Raw genomic sequence first — 17,559 nt, forward strand, 5'->3', positions numbered from 1 at the left:
CAGAAGTAGCCCCCACAAGTGGGGAAAACAGACGAGTTGTTTACCGAGTCCCCACCCATGTCCACAGCTGCCTGCAAGGCCTCCAGGGCCCAGAGACACAGCACATCCACTGACAAGAAAAACTTAGGTGATGGACTCAGCATTTTCACATCACGGTCTGGCTGACCACTTTGCTCTAGGCCAAACTTTTTGGATCAAAGTCCAGGAGCCTCTGGACCAGGTATGGTGGCTCACACCTGTAATCTCAGTACTTTGGGAGGCCGAGGTGGGCGGATCACAAGGTCAGGAGTTTGAGTCCAGCCTGGCCAACATGGTGAAACCCCGTCTCTACTAAAAAATTAGTCGGGCATGGTGCCAGACGCCTGTAATCCCAGCTACTCAGGAGGCTGAGGCAGGAGAATCGCTTGAACCCGGGAGGTGGAGGTTGCAGTGAGGTGAGATCGCACCACTGCACTCCAGCTTGGGCCATAACATGAGACTCAGTCTCAAAAAAAAAAAAAGGGTCCAGGGACCCTCAAGAAATACCCCCGGAGTCAGTGGGGTGGCTCCTGGGCCAGGGCAGGGTCTGGGGGCCAAGTACTGGGGCCACATCTCCCCTCATGGTGGTTCCAGGCAGGGAGAGGGGGGTCAGGGGCATTGAGCCACTTAGATCTTGGCAGTCCTGGTGTGGGCAGGGATGTGGTCCCAGGAGAGAGGTGGGAAGGGGACTCACCATGTTGGTGCCATCTTCGTCTGAGAGGCGCTGCTGCAGGTCGAACCACAGTGCCTGAAACAATCCAGCACACAGTGATGCTAGACCCAGAGCCCCACTCCGTCCCAGGTGCCAGGAGCTCTGGGATCCCTGGGGCTGTTGGGAGCTCCCAGGGGCCAGGTCCTGTTGCACAGGGCTGGAAGACCAACCCTAGGAAGTGGCCGAGACTCCCTCTGGCCCTGGCATCTGGGAGCAATGGGAGGCAGAGAGGCAGCACTGGGGACTCCAGAGGCCTGAGTCCAAGATGCTGGGGTTTGCCACGATGATGAGCAACAGCCCTTAGATTCCCTATAACTTACAATTTACCCCCATCATAACCCCCAGCACCTCAGGGATGTAATGGGGTGACCTGTTCTCTCTGGGCTTCCCCAGGCTCAGAGCTAGATGGTTTACAAATACACATTCACTCTTCCAGACGCCCCGGGGTAGGTGCTACCCCACTGTCAATTTCAGTCTCCAGGAACCACATCTGCTCTGTTCACCCACGCCGGTGCCTACACAGGGCCAAGCCCTGACAGATGATCCCCAGTCACTCTGTCACGGCAGACAACCCCGGCTCTGAAGGCACAAAAGCAGTGTAAGCGTCAGAGCGTGGGTCTGAACCCAGCGTCTCTACCTGATGCTGACGCACAGGATCCTGCTGCTGCTTCCTTTAGCTTGGGCAGCCCACTAACCACTACCTCTGTGGCTGTCTCCGTCCACCCTCCATGAGGACAGACCGTCTGTGGGAGTCACACAGGGCAGAGGTAAAGAACACCGGTTAATAAGGAAAACAGCAGCAGGTGGATGAGTCTGTGTAGTCACCACCGAGAGGTTCTAAATGTTTGAGCAAGGGGCCCTGCAGTAGCTGATCCTGGCAAGTGTACTGCCTTCTCCGGGGCACACAGCACGAACACGCCTTGGTAAGTGATGAAGGTGTGCCTGGCAGGAACAAGTCTGTTTCCATGGCTTTACAAGCACACGTGAGCGGTCCTGCAGGGCTGGGGCTGGAAGAGCCATAGGAGGATGAGGAGAGGCACTATGGCCCCCATATCTGCCCCCTTCTTCTCCCAGCCAGCCGCCCCTAGGGCCTCCATCCTTGCCAGCCCAGGTTGGCCGGTGAAGGGCGGGGCCTGAAGCCAGGCCCGGATTGGCCCCTGCTGACCGCCCGGGCCAATCAGAGACTGGGGAGGAGGACCTGGTCCCACCCCGTCTCCAGAACGCCCAGGTACTCCGTGGTTACCAGCCAGCCTGGTTGTTAGGGCGACGGGGCTCTAAAAATAAGCTTCAAAGAGTCTCCCTCCCGAGGCGCCCGCTGAGTTGTTATGACAACCGGGCCATGGGGTCCCCTCTGAGCCGCTCCCGCAGCCGACTTCAACAACGGGGTAACTCCACCTCAGCCTCATCCCTGCAGGAGGAAGTTTGAGCTTCCTCCCTGGGACTTCGTTCCACGTCAGCCTCCGCCTCTCTCCATGTGGGGGGCCCCTTGTTCCTGCCCCCATGAATTCCTCAGAACCCCCAAACTAAAAGTAGCAATACCTTTTACAAAGGGTGTAAAAAAAAAAATACCGAAAAGTAGGAGAAACATAAAACCACCTCAATCCCAGGGTTCTGGGAGCTCAGTTACTTTGGCTTCTGTGGGTATACGGGTGTGGTGTGCGCATGTGGATAGGTTTGGGTAACAGAATGCCTCATAATAATTGCTAACATTGCTCATATTAAATGCAAACTACAGCACTCGGCCCTGTGCTGAACCACTGAGACATCACTTTGGCTCCTCCTACTGACACCCCTATGAGGGAGGGGTCCCATTCTCCAGGGTATTTTCTTGATCATCAGAAGAGGAATCTAAGCCTCAGAGAGGACAAGTCCCTGGCCCAGGGCCACACAGCTATGAAGTGGCACAATCAGAATTCTGATACCTGAGCCCATCTGTCTGTAGGCCCTAAGACAAACTTTTCTCTCCACCAAATGGTCGTATTGTGAGCACTCTATCCCGAGTCATGAAACATTCTCTGAAAGTATTTTCTGTAGGGGCTGTGCCATTTTCTCTCACCTGTGGATGTCCCATATCACACTTAATACATTTGCTACTGCTGGTCACTTCCTTCCTTGTTTTGAATCTCTCCCGAATCATCACGTCTCTCTCTCCTCCTGGGGCTGCCTCTTGGCCAGTACCTGCTCCAGCCATTTCAGAGCAAAGTCTCCTTGAAGCTAGGACCTTGCAACACGGGACCCTGCTGACCACCCTCTGCTCCTGGAGCTGCTCCTGCCGGCCCATGTGACCCTCCAACACTCCCTTTCCCAGGAGCCCCTCCTTGGGCCTGAACAACACACGCATCCTCCGGGTTTCATCCTTAGCTTTGTCCTCGGCACCCATGCCCCACCTGAGGGATGTCTTTTCCACGGTTCCCTGGCCCCTCTGCAGCCCAGACTTTTGTCCTGAACTCCAGACCTAACTGCACTCCTTCAGGGGTTGGAAGGAACAGAGGCGGGGGTCACGCCAGGGCTTACTTTGCTCTCCAGCCTCCCAATCAGCTCTGCCAAGCGGCTGATCTGGGCTTCCAGACCCTCTTCCTTTGCATCCTCAGTGGCTGCGGAAGAGAAAGAGACACACAGACTTCAGTGGTGGGCAGGGCGAGGGCTTCAGGGGGAAGCTGGAAACACCCGGCCCCTCCAGGGGCATCAGACTTGCCCCTCCTCTCCCCAGTCCCCGTCAGAGGACTCTCAGAACTCCTAGGGACCTCCAGCCGCGACCCCCACCAGGGCCCCGGTTTCTCTCACCAGATGGAAGGCTCTTGCCTTGTTCCATGGCCATGAGCTTGTGGTTGGGGGCAGAGGCGGGAGTGGGGCTTCCATACCAGGTCTGTGCCACACCATGGCTAGGTTTGCTGTGGTTCTGTCTGCAGTTTGAATGGGAAAACACACAAACTATGATGGCGGCTTCAGGGCCCTGACCACTTCTAGCAGCTTCAACGGGCATTTATTAAGCATTGACAGTGGGCTCACATGTGCACAGAACTTGCATCGTGGCCTTTGTTTTGACAGGGGAGGAAATGAGGTTCGTAAAGCAGGTGACTCAGCCAGGGCCACACAGCTAGCTGGGCGGAGCTGGGATTTGAATTCAGCTCCATTCCAGGACGCCACGGCCCAGGCCTTTTCCCCAAGAGGTTCAGTTCCAGGGGGAGACTGAGCCAGGCGCCCACCCCACCCTAACAGTTTGAAGCTTTCGGGCACCTGTAGAGCCCAAGCTGTGGCGTGACCAAGTCCCCCTCCCTCCCTCATAAGCCAATTTAATGTCTGCTGCCCTCTGGGGTGGGGGACCTGGTTTCAAGACTCCCCTCCAACACATACACACAAAAGCCAGACCTAAAGAGACACTGACAGTGGGGATGTAACACGACAAAAACTGTCATCCTGACCTGGACCTGGCCCCATCTCCCGGCCCTGGACACCCCTACTCCTGTGCATACTGATGTGCACACACCCCTGTGTGCCCTGACAAGCACAGCTAGCCAGAGACAGACACACACACACACACTGCTCACCTTGCATTGTGCCCAGCACATAGTAGGGACTCAAAAAATGCTCAGTGAATGACAAAATCCTCCCGTGCAAAAGGATGCTGAAAAGCTCCCAGCAGACATACAGAAACACAGACACTCCCCTCAAAAGATACACACAGTGCCCTGTGCACGGCCCCCACACTCCCTTGGTGTCTATGCACCACGGTCTTGGTGCATTCTGGAATTTGACTCTTGTGAACCTTGCGCACTCAGCCAGGCTCTCCCCCATGCCGAGGGAGCAAACTCGACTCCCGCCTTGGGAGGGGAGAGGCTGGCAGAGTCTGTGGTGTCAATCATGGCTTCTCTATAAACCAGCAGGAAAGTAAATGTGTCCCTCAGACCATGACGGGCTGCTCAGGGCTCCTGGGCTGTGGGGTCTGAGCCAGTAGCCTGTGCTAGGGGTGACATCCTGGGAGACTGTCCTGGGGCTGGGAAACAGGACAGTCCTCAGGGACGCACAGCCTAGAGCCAAACTAGCTGAGATATGGGGATGTTCGAGGGAGGCACATGTGGAACAGAGGCATCACGACAAGCTGCCCCTCCGACAACATCCCCAAGTAAGGTCCCACCGTGGGGGCAGGTGGACGTAACTGCTGACACGTGATGGAACTGGCCCAGTGCGGGAAGTCAGCTCTGAAAACCGTGCAACGATACTATCTGTTCTGTGGCCGGATAGAAACAGCAAGTTTTCATCAAGATAGGAACATGAAAACCAAGGGAATCTAAGCGTCAGCTTTCATAGTGATGGCTGCTCATTCGAGGGAACCCAAGACTGATTACACGTGCAGAGTTCTGGCCTCCAGTCCCAGGGATTCTGGCCAGTGGGTATGGCCAGGAGCCCGGGAATCTGTGTTTTAATTTTCCCAGGTCATTCAGCAGCAAATGCTCAGAGCAAACTCAACTGGAAACAGTATCTCAGAGCGACCTTCACAATCATATCTGATCAGGACCAGCTCTTCATCCACAAAGAAACACACAATCAAACTTCTGTCCCCCAGCAAACCAACATCCTGGTCCTCACGTGCCTCTGCCTGGGAAATTCAAGGCTCCATCGAGCTTGGGTCCCGACACCTGGCTGTTGCCCTCATCTGTTTGCATTTTCTCTTTTTCTTCTCTGTGCCAAGCACATGAGCTGTTCTGGGAAGAACTGGGCAAAGAGGGGTTTGTCTCAACTTAGAACAGCAAATGGAGGTGAGGTGTGTTCGTGGTCCCCAGGGAGCTGGGACTGCTGAGCCGAGAGAATGCCGCTGCTCTCTAAATACCAGGTCACAGCCCTCACACAGCATCTACCACCTAGGAGGGGACCCCAGATGCATTCCCATGGTTCCAAGCATACAAACAAGGCCTAACACAAGACCAAATATTGTGAGAAAACCACCCGCTTTTCACGTCTCTTTCAGTCCTCCTGAGAAAGTCTCAACTTGCTACTACTGTCTTCAACACCTCTCTCCGATTTCCCAGTCTCTGTTTTTAACAGAGAGGTAGCAAGCCTCAGGATTCAAGCTGGATGGTAAGCAATGATGGGTGCTTATTTTTACAGTTACTTCACTTACGGCATGTGGTGTGAGAGTGCAGTTATAACCATATGCCATTTCCTAAACTGATCTCTAATTTTCAAAAGTGGGCTGGGGTGCAGCGGCTCCTGCCTGTAATCCCAGCCCTTTGGGAGGCTGAGACAGCAGGATTGCTGAGACCAGGAGTGTGAGAACAGTCTGGCCAACATGGCAAGACCCCACCTCTACAAAAAGTAAAATAAAAAAATAGCTGGGTGTGGTGGGAATACGTGTCTGTAGCCCCAGCTCCTTGGGAGGCTGAGGGAGGAGAATTGCTTGAACCTGAGTTGGAGATTGCAGTGAGCCACAATGGTGCCACTGTACTCCAGCCTGGGGGACACAGTGAGATCCTGTGTTGAAAAATAAAATAAGGCCGGGCACCATGGCTCAAGCTGCAATCCCAGCACTTGGAGGCTGAGGTGGGTGGATCACATGGGGTCAGGAGTTCAAGACCAGCCTGACCAGCATGGTGAAACCCCATCTCTACTAAGAATACAAAAATTAACTGGGCGTGTGATGGCGGGCACCTGTAATCCCAGCTACTAGGGAGGCTGAGGCAGGAGAATTGCTTGAACCTGGCAGGCAGAGGCTGCAGTGAGCTGAGACCATGCCACTGCGCTCCAGCCTGGGTGACAGAGCAATACTCAGTCTCAAAGAAAATAAAAAAGAAAAGAAAAGAAAGAGAAAGAGAAAAAGAGAAGACAGAAAGAAAGAGAAAGAGAAAAAGAAGACAGAAAGAGAAAGAAAAAGAAAAAAAAAAGAAAAATAAAGAAAGAAAAGAAAGAAAGAAAAGAAAAGAAAAGAAAAGAAAGAGAAAATAGACTGAGTGCGGTGGCTCACACCTGTAATCCCAGCACTTTGGGAGGCTGAGGCAGGTGGATCATGTGAGGCCAGGAGTTCAAGAGCAGACTGGCCAACATGACAAACCCCGTCTCTACTAAAAATACAAAAATCAGCCAGGCATGGTGTTGCACACCTGCAGTCCCAGCTACTCAGGAGGCTGAGGCATGAGAATTGCTTGAACCCGGGGAGGGAGAGGTTGTAGTGAGCCAAGATCATGACACTGCACTCCTGGGCGACAGAGCAAGACTCTGTCTAAAATTTAAAAAAATTAAAAATAAAATGTGACCCAAACAACAGAATAGTTCTGCATAAACAGTAAGTAGTATGTGGATGCGGCAAAACAAATTAGAGTCTGGGAAATGGTGTCTTCACTATATTAATAAATACGTGCACCAGGCATTCTCCTGAGCATTTCCTATCTCATTCAGTCCTTGCAATGGCTGAGGTTTCAGGTATATAATTGTGCCTATATTACACAGTGGAGCACTGAAGGCACAGAGAGCTGTGGCAACTTGCCCAAGGTCACCCAGCTCTTAGGTACACAGACACCCCCATCAAGCAGCAGGTGGGCACGTGCGTGTGCACAGCATACCCCCATGGGACCCTGCAGGGTCTCAGAGACTCACCGGAGCTGGCTGGTCTGTTCCTCGATGGCCTCTACCGCACTCTCCACTGAGCTCAGCAGTGACTGGATCTGATTGGCCGTCTCCTTCAGGAGAAAGCGGGTCACAAACTGGTCCACACTGCTCCCGCCCTCATAAACCTGTAGCGGGAAGGGAAGGGGCACTGAGGGGAAACGGGTGGGAGGGAAATTTGAGGTGGGGTCTAGCACAGGAGTGGGGGAAAGCTGGTGCTGGTGAATTTGCCTTACAAAGGGAAGGGAGGACCCCATGGGCTCCTGGGGTCCAGTCTTAGAGGCTGGAGCGTGTCCAGTGCAGAGGCTAGAGGTTTAGAGACCAAATTTGAACCCTGGCTTCACCACTTACTAGCTCTGTGACCTCCCCGAGTATAATGGTGTCACTGAAGTATCTATCTTACAAGGTTCTAGTAAAGGTTAAATGGCGCCATGTGTATAAAATGCTCTGCACAGGGCCTGCCACACAGCAAAGACTCAATCAACAGTAGGTGCTACAGTAAAGATGACGGTGATGGTAGCAGTGATAGCGACTGGTGGTTTTGTTGTCGCTGTGACAAGGATAATCATCAGGCAAGAAGAATCCACAACCTTCCCTCCCTACTTCCTCCTCCAAGGAGGATTCCTAGGGCTTCTGGATCTCCAGGCTGCTGCTAAGGAAAACGACAAAACGGAATCAAAAGCAGCTCAAGGGAGGAAAGTGCCCAGGACTTAGTAATCAAAAGGAGGCGGCCAGAGAGGAGCCTGGGGGGAATCAGAGAGGGGGTCTTAGCAGATGCTGCGACTGGGGGAACTCTGGGGAAAAGACAAAAAAGAGAATTTTCTCCAAGTTTTGCTCTGTGGTGTGGAACAGAATTTCCACGTCTGTCCCGAGACTCTGCAAGGACATTTCTCAAGCGTTTGGATCCAGTGGAGATGCTTTGGGCTGCAAAGACTTTACAGCAGAAGGGAGAAGGCTCTGCTTATCCACGTCACTCAAGGACAAGATGATGAAAATGATGTTGTGTTGGGGGATCCTGGGTCTCCCAAACCCTGACCTGCTCTCCTGGCCTCCTCTGACAAGACCCCGCCTTCCCAAGCCACCTACCCCAGGCACCTTGGAATTCTGCCCAGTCCCTGGCAAGGCAAGGAAAAACACGGCTCTCAAAGAAAGCAAATTAAACCATCCATCACTCAGACTGGAAATTAATTAGCAATAATTGCACAATGGGAAACACGGCTGAGAGACAGACTGAGAAACAGAGGAGGAGGAGGGGCACATAAGAAGACAGCTAAGGCATGGTGGAGGTGGACAACCCCCCCGAGCTGATGGCCGGACCAGGGCCTGCTGGGGACAGACCCTGAGAGAGGACATGGCCAAAAGTATGTCAGGTTCTTACAGCCTAGCAGGTTCTGGCAGCCTGATACACGGCAATGACCGAAACCACACGTGATCCAGCGATCAACAGACTCCAGGCGCACGAATAGCCAAAATTGGACATAAAGGCATAGCTTGGTAAAATATTTAAACAGGCCGGGCGCGGTGGCTCAAGCCTGTAATCCCAGCACTTTGGGAGGCCGAGACGGGCGGATCACGAGGTCAGGAGATCGAGACCATCCTGGCTAACACGGTGAAACCCCGTCTCTACTAAAAAAAATACAAAAAACTAGCCGGGCGAGGTGGCGGCGCCTGTAGGTCCGGCTACTCGGGAGGCTGAGGCAGGAGAATGGCGTAAACCCGGGAGGCGGAGCTTACAGTGAGCTGAGATCCGGCCACTGCACTCCAGCCTGGGCGGCAGAGCGAGACTCCTTCTAAAAAAAAAAAAAAAAAAAAAAAAAAAAAAAAAAATTTAAACACAAAGAAAAAGCCTGCTGGAAGTGATCAAGCAGAAAAATGGGCTGAAGTGTGTGTTAAAAGCACCCGGACCAATGACCGAAGATGTGGTCAGGGATCAGTGTTACCAATTAGCTGAATTCCAAAGAAGACAAGTTATTTTCCAGTGAGTAAAAAAATGAAGCTTTTCGTGATTCCTCCTCCGCCACAATTGAAAAGCAGCCTACATTCCCCAACGTAAAGATACAATCCCAGATTTGACACGGGAGTACAGGTGCCTATTTGTTACATGGGTATATTACATCATGGTGAGGGGACTGAGCTGCCTCAGACAAGAGACCAGCTCCACAGGCTCCATAGGGAAAGTCTCAGATGGAGAAATTTTGCATCCAGTGGACAAGTTACTCATTGGTAGAACAACTGGGAGATCTCCAGAAACCTGCAAATTTCTGCAATTTTACTAGATGAGCACCTTTTCTGCAAACAATGCTTAAGAATTTGTCCTAAGTCATCTGAGCTTCAATGAGAGAAAGTTCTTCATATGGGGAAGTTGTGAAAAGAAGTAACAGCGATCACTCAAATTAAACATTCAGGTTACAGAAGTTAGGATATAAAAACATTAACCACTAATGGTTTAATTTCAACTATATTGGATTCGGTCAATAAAGTATAGGGAAAAAAAGCCTAAAATCTTAAAAATTATTTTTATTCCCAAAGGGAAGAGAAAGTGTTTATTAGCTAAGTATAAAAATAGGATTAAGACAATGGGGGGGCGGAGCAAGATGGCCGAATAGGAACAGCTCCAGTCTCCAACTCCCAGCGCGAGCAACACAGAAGACCGGTGATTTCTGCATTTTCAACTGAGGTACTGGGGTCATCTCACTAGGGAGTGCCGGACAATCGGTGCTGGTCAGCTGCTGCAGCCCGACCAGTGAGAGCTGAAGCAGGGTGAGGCATCGCCTCACCTGGGAAGTGCAAGGGGGAAGGGAGTCCCTTTTCCTAACCAGGGGAACTGAGACACATAACGCCTGGAAAATCGGGTGACTCCCACCCCAATACTGCGCTTTGAGCAAACGGGCACACCAGGAGATTGTATCCCACACCTGGCCGGGAGGGTCCCACGGCCACGGAGCCTCCCTCATTGCTAGCACAGCAGTCTGAGATCTAACCGCAAGGCAGCAGCGAGGCTGGGGGAGGGGCGCCCGCCATTGCTGAGGCTTAAGTAGGTAAACAAAGCCGCTGGGAAGCTCGAACTGGGTGGAGCTCACAGCAGCTCAAGGAAACCTGCCTGTCTCTGTAGACTCCACCTCTGGGGACAGGGCACAGTTAAACAACAACAAAAAAAGCAGCAGGAACCTCTGCAGACGCAAACGACTCTGTCTGACAGCTTTGAAGAGAGCAGTGGATCTCCCCACACGGAGGTTGAGATCTGAGAAGGGACAGACTGCCTGCTCAAGTGGGTCCCTGACCCCTGAGTAGCCTCACTGGGAGACATCCCCCACTAGGGGCAGTCTGACACCCCACACCTCACAGGGTGGAGTACACCCCTGAGAGGAAGCTTCCAAAGTAAGAATCAGACAGGTACACTCGCTGTTCAGCAATATTCTATCTTCTGCAACCTCTGTTGCTGATACCCGGCAAACAGGGTCTGGAGTGGACCTCAAGCAATCTCCAATAGACCTGCAGCTGAGGGTCCTGACTGCTAGAAGGAAAACTATCAAACAGGAAGGACACCTATACCAAAACCCCATCAGTACGTCACCATCATCAAAGACCAGAGGCAGATAAAACCACAAAGATGGGGAAAAAGCAGGGCAGAAAAGCTGGAAATTCAAAAAATAAGAGCCCATCTCCCCCTGCAAAGGAGCGCAGCTCATCACCAGCAACGGATCAAAGCTGGTCAGAGAATGACTTTGACGAGATGAGAGAAGAAGGCTTCAGTCCATCAAACTTCTCAGAACTAAAGGAGGAATTACGTACCCAGCGCAAAGAAGCTAAAAATCTTGAAAAAAGAGTGGAAGAATTGACAGCTAGACTAATTAATGCAGAGAGGGTCGTAAACGAAATGACAGAGATTAAAACCATGACACGAGAAATACGTGACAAATGCACAAGCTTCAGTAACCGACTCGATCAACTGGAAGAAAGAGTATCAGCGACTGAGGATCAAATGAATGAAACGAAGCGAGAAGAGAAACCAAAAGAAAAAAGAAGAAAAAGAAATGAACAAAGCCTGCAAGAAGTATGGGATTATGTAAAAAGACCAAATCTACGTCTGATTGGGGTGCCTGAAAGTGAGGGGGAAAATGGAACCAAGTTGGAAAACACTCTTCAGGATATCATCCAGGAGAACTTCCCCAACCTAGTAGGGCAGGCCAACATTCAAATTCAGGAAATACAGAGAATGCCACAAAGATACTCCTCGAGAAGAGCAACTCCAAGACACATAATTGCCAGAATCACCAAAGTTGAAATGAAGGAAAAAATCTTAAGGGCAGCCAGAGAGAAAGGTCGGGTTACCCACAAAGGGAAGCCCATCAGACTAACAGCAGATCTCTCGGCAGAAACTCTACAAGCCAGAAGAGAGTGGGGGCCAATATTCAACATTCTTAAAGAAAAGAATTTTAAACCCAGAATTTCATATGCAGCCAAACTAAGTTTCATAAGTGAAGGAGAAATAAAATCCTTTACAGATAAGCAAATGCTTAGAGATTTTGTCACCACCAGGCCTGCCTTACAAGAGACCCTGAAGGAAGCCCTAAACATGGAAAGGAACAACCAGTACCAGCCATTGCAAAAACATGCCAAAATGTAAAGACCATCCAGGCTAGGAAGAAACTGCATCAACTAATGAGCAAAATAACCAGTTAATATCATAATGGCAGGATCAAGTTCACACATAACAATATTAACCTTAAATGTAAATGGACTAAATGCTCCAATTAAAAGACACAGACTGGCAAACTGGATAAAGAGTCAAAACCCATCAGTCTGCTGTATTCAGGAGACCCATCTCACATGCAGAGACATACATAGGCTCAAAATAAAGGGATGGAGGAAGATCTACCAAGCAAATGGAGAACAAAAAAAAGCAGGGGTTGCAATACTAGTCTCTGATAAAACAGACTTTAAACCATCAAAGATCAAAAGAGACAAAGAAGGCCATTATATAATGGTAAAGGGATCAATTCAACAGGAAGAGCTAACTATCCTAAATATATATGCACCCAATACAGGAGCACCCAGATTCATAAAGCAAGTCCTTAGAGACTTACAAAGAGACTTAGACTCCCATACAATAATAATGGGAGACTTCAACACTCCACTGTCAACATTAGACAGATCAACGAGACAGAAAGTTAACAAGGATATCCAGGAATTGAACTCATCTCTGCACCAAGCAGACCTAATAGACATCTATAGAACTCTCCACCCCAAATCAACAGAATATACATTCTTCTCAGCACCACCACTTATTCCAGAATTGACCACATAATTGGAAGTAAAGCACTCCTCAGCAAATGTAAAAGAACAGAAATTATAACAAACTGTCTCTCAGACCACAGTGCAATCAAACTAGAACTCAGGACTAAGAAACTCAATCAAAACCGCACAACTACATGGAAACTGAACAACCTGCTCCTGAATGACTACTGGGTACATAATGCAATGAAGGCAGAAATAAAGATGTTCTTTGAAACCAATGAGAACAAAGATACAACATACCAGAATCTCTGGGACACATTTAAAGCAGTGTGTAGAGGGAAATTTATAGCACTAAATGCCCACAAGAGAAAGCAGGAAAGATCTAAAATTGACACTCTAACATCACAATTAAAAGAACTAGAGAGGCAAGAGCAAACACATTCAAAAGCTAGCAGAAGGCAGGAAATAACTAAGATCAGAGCAGAACTGAAGGAGATAGAGACACAAAAAACCCTCCAAAAAATCAATGAATCCAGGAGTTGGTTTTTTGAAAAGATCAACAAAATTGATAGACCGCTAGCAAGACTAATAAAGAAAAGAGAGAAGAATCAAATAGACATAATAAAAAATGATAAAGGGGATATCACCACCGACCCCACAGAAATACAAACTACCATCAGAGAATACTATAAACACCTCTACGCAAATCAACTAGAAAATCTAAAAGAAATGGATAATTTCCTGGACACTTACACTCTTCTAAGACTAAACCAGGAAGAAGTTGAATCCCTAAATAGACCAATAGCAGACTCTGAAATTGAGGCAATAATTAATAGCCTACCAACCAAAGAAAGTCCAGGACCAGATGGATTCACAGCTGAATTCTACCAGAGGTACAAGGAGGAGCTGGTACCATTCCTTCTGAAACTATTCCAATCGATAGAAAAAGAGGGAATCCTCCCTAACTCATTTTATGAGGCCAACATCATCCTGATACCAAAACCTGGCAGAGACACAACAAAAAAAGAGAATTTTAAACCAATATCCCTGATGAACATTGATGCAAAAATCCTCAATAAAATACTGGCAAACCAGATTCAGCAGCACATCAAAAAGCTTATCCACCATGATCAAGTGGGCTTCATCCCTGGGATGCAAGGCTGGTTCAACATTCACAAATCAATAAACGTAATCCAGCATATAAACAGAACCAAAGACAAGAACTACATGATTATCTCAATAGATGCAGAAAAGGCTTTTGACAAAATTCAACAGCCCTTCATGCTAAAAACGCTCAATAAATTTGGTATTGATGGAACGTACCTCAAAATAATAAGAGCTATTTATGACAAACCCACAGCCAATATCATACTGAATGGGCAAAAACTGGAAAAATTCCCTTTGAAAACTGGCACAAGACAGGGATGCCCTCTCTCACCGCTCCTATTCAACATAATGTTGGAAGTTCTGGCTAGGGCAATCAGGCAAGAGAAAGAAATAAGGGGTATTCAGTTAGGAAAAGAAGAAGTCAAATTGTCCCTGTTTGCAGATGACATGATTGTATATTTAGAAAACCCCATTGTCTCAGCCCAAAATCTCCTTAAGCTGATAAGCAACTTCAGCAAAGTCTCAGGATACAAAATTAATGTGCAAAAATCACAAGCATTCTTATACACCAGTAACAGACAGAGAGCCAAATCATGAATGAACTTCCATTCACAATTGCTTCAAAGAGAATAAAATACCTAGGAATCCAACTTACAAGGGATGTCAAGGACCTCTTCAAGGAGAACTACAAACCACTGCTTAGTGAAATAAAAGAGGACACAAACAAATGGAAGAACATACCATGCTCATGGATAGGAAAAATCAATATCGTGAAAATGGCCATACTGCCCAAGGTTATTTATAGATTCAATGCCATCCCCATCAAGCTACCAATGAGTTTCTTCACAGAATTGGAAAAAACTCCTTTAAAGTTCATATGGAACCAAAAAAGAGCCCGCATTGCCAAGACAATCCTAAGTCAAAAGAACAAAGCTGGAGGCATCACGCTACCTGACTTCAAACTATACTACAAGGCTACAGTAACCAAAACAGCATGGTACTGGTACCAAAACAGAGATATAGACCAATGGAACAGAACAGAGTCCTCAGAAAGAATACCACACAACTACAGCCATCTGATCTTTGACAAACCTGAGAGAAACAAGAAATGGAGAAAGGATTCTCTATTTAATAAATGGTGCTGGGAAAATTGGCTAGCCATAAGTAGAAAGCTGAAACTGGATCCTTTCCTTACTCCTTATACGAAGATTAATTCAAGATGGATTAGAGACTTAAATGTTAGACCTAATACCATAAAAACCCTAGAAGAAAACCTAGGTAGTACCATTCAGGACATAGGCACGGGCAAGGACTTCATGTCTAAAACACCAAAAGCAACGGCAACAAAAGCCAAAATTGACAAATGGGATCTCATTAAACTAAAGAGCTTCTGCACAGCAAAAGAAACTACCATCAGAGTGAACAGGCAACCTACAGAATGGGAGAAAATTTTTGCAATCTACCCATCTGACAAAGGGCTGATATCCAGAACCTACAAAGAACTCAAACAAATTTACAAGAAAAGAAAACCCCATCAAAAAGTGGGCAAAGGATATGAACAGACATTTCTCAAAAGAAGACATTCATACAGCCAACAGACACATGAAAAAATGCTCATCATCACTCGCCATCAGAGAAATGCAAATCAAAACCACAATGAGATACCATCTCACACCAGTTAGAATGGCAATCATTAAAAAGTCAGGAAACAACAGGTGCTGGAGAGGATGTGGAAAAATAGGAACACTTTTACACTGTTGATGGGATTGTAAACTAGTTCAACCATTATGGAAAAGAGTATGGCAATTCCTCAAGGATCTAGAACTAGATGTACCATATGACCCAGCCATCCCACTACTGGGTATATACCCAAAGGATTATAAATCATGCTGCTATAAAGACACATGCACACATATGTTTATTGCGGCACTATTCACCATAGCAAAGACTTGGAATCAACCCAAATGTCCATCAGTGACAGACTGGATTAAGAAAATGTGGCACATATACACCATGGAATACTATGCAGCCATAAAAAAGGATGAGTTTGCGTCCTTCGTAGGGACATGGATGCAGCTAGAAACCATCATTCTTAGCAAACTATCACAAGAACAGAAAACCAAACACCGCATGTTCTCACTCATAGGTGGGAACTGAACAATGAGATCACTTGGACTCGGGAAGGGGAACATCACACACCGGGGCCTATCATGGGGAGGGGGGAGCGGGGAGGGATTGCATTGGGAGTTATACCTGATATAAATGACGAATTGATGGGTCCTGACGAGTTGATGGGTGCAGCACACTAACAGGGCACAAGTATACATATGTAACAAAGCTGCACGTTATGCACATGTACCCTAGAACTTAAAGTATAATAATAAAATAAATAAATAAATAAATAAATAAATAAATCTCACAATAGCCCTATGGAGTAGAACTAATGCATTTTACAAGATGAACTGAGGGTTATGGAAGCAAGGGCATCGTCACCAAGTGGTAATCAGCAAATTGCGTCTACAACTAAAGGTCCAATTTTCCCACTATATCACATTGATTAAGCCATTTGAAATTCTCAAATAATATTCATAATTTAATAACTTGCAAATGTATAGTAGTTTGTTCTTTAAAAACATCATACTATCCAAGAATAACAGTCCTTGGAATTACACAGTCTTGCAAATAGTAGTTTCTTATTCCTCTTCATCTAGCTCCACACAGCCAATCAGTTTTCTCTTTACATTTTGAGGTCCCTGTATTAAATGGATCTTTCATCTCTCAATGCAGAAAACTCCAAGCTATGGTCTGAATGTGCCCCCCAAAACTTTTGTGTTAGAAACTCAATGCACAGTGCAACAGTGTTGGGAGTTAGAATCTCATGGGAAATATTTAGGTCATGAGGTCCCCACTCTCATGAATGAATTATCACTGCATAAAGGGCTTGCAGAAGTGAGTTCACAGTCTTACACACTTACGCCCTGTGGGGACACAGGAAGAAGACCCTCATGAGATGCCAGCACTTTGGTCTTGGACTTCTCAGCCTCCAGAACTATGAGAAATAAATTTTGGTTCTTTATAAAGTAAAAAAAAAAAAAAAAAAAAAAAGGATTAAGAATGTTAATAATGTATTTTTGTAAAGTGAAAACTAGGAATTGTACATTCCAAATCATAATCCATGATATAAACAGGGCAGAGCACCAAAAGGTAAAATGTAAAAGACATGAAGAAAGCATAAAAAAAAGGGAAGAATAAAACACAACAGTCAGACCAAATAAAACAATCATAATGAAAAAGGCAGCCCAAATTCCCTTATATAAAGACACAGTCCTAGATCTGATTAAACAAGGTCCATCAGAAGCACACCTAAACCAAAACAGCACAAAGGACTTATAAAGAAAAGTCTGTGTAAAGATTCAGTAACCAACTGTGATTGAATGAACTGGATAAGGTACAATATCACTATCAAGTTAGAATTTAAATGAGAAAGTATTGCCCAAGAAAGGTAGTAATATAATGATAACAGGCATAAGTTATAACAAGGACATGCCATTATTAAATCTTCATGTACTGACACAGGATATAGCTATGGGGACTTCAATGCTTATAGCTATCTAATCAAACCATTTTGCTATATGTCAAGTGCCATAAACTGCTCAGATTTTTTAACCCAGTAATTTCCCAACTCTGATAAATTATCCTCAAGAAATAGTGCAAAATATGGACAACTATGTATCCCACAAGGTATTCATAATAGCAAAAACCTGGAAATAATCTAATATACCTAACAGAAGAAGAAAAATAAGTACATTAAAATATTTAAAATGATGCTTTTGAACAGTTTTAATAACATGGGGAAAATGTTAAAATGTTAGGTAAAAGAGCAGGAA

At 47.1% G+C, this 17,559-nt stretch overlaps 1 protein-coding gene across 3 annotated transcripts in view; it reads right to left on the reverse strand.

Moving 5' to 3' along the window:
- The window catches only part of NECAB2 (N-terminal EF-hand calcium binding protein 2), a 42,117-nt gene that overhangs the window by 4,612 nt on the left and 19,946 nt on the right, over positions 1-17,559 (reverse strand). For 2 of the 3 annotated variants that reach the window (XM_030925297.1, XM_030925299.1), the window contains 4 exons: positions 7,319-7,455; positions 3,515-3,633; positions 3,245-3,324; positions 713-766 (listed from right to left, as the gene is read on the reverse strand). In XM_030925297.1, the coding sequence (XP_030781157.1) occupies positions 713-766; positions 3,245-3,324; positions 3,515-3,633; positions 7,319-7,455 (390 nt within the window). The remainder of the gene's footprint in view (positions 1-712; positions 767-3,244; positions 3,325-3,514; positions 3,634-7,318; positions 7,456-17,559) is intronic. The other variant, XM_030925298.1, reaches the window with a different exon arrangement.

This window comes from Rhinopithecus roxellana, chromosome 20 (genome assembly GCF_007565055.1).
Source record: "Rhinopithecus roxellana isolate Shanxi Qingling chromosome 20, ASM756505v1, whole genome shotgun sequence".
Classification (NCBI taxonomy): Eukaryota; Metazoa; Chordata; class Mammalia; order Primates; family Cercopithecidae; genus Rhinopithecus; species Rhinopithecus roxellana.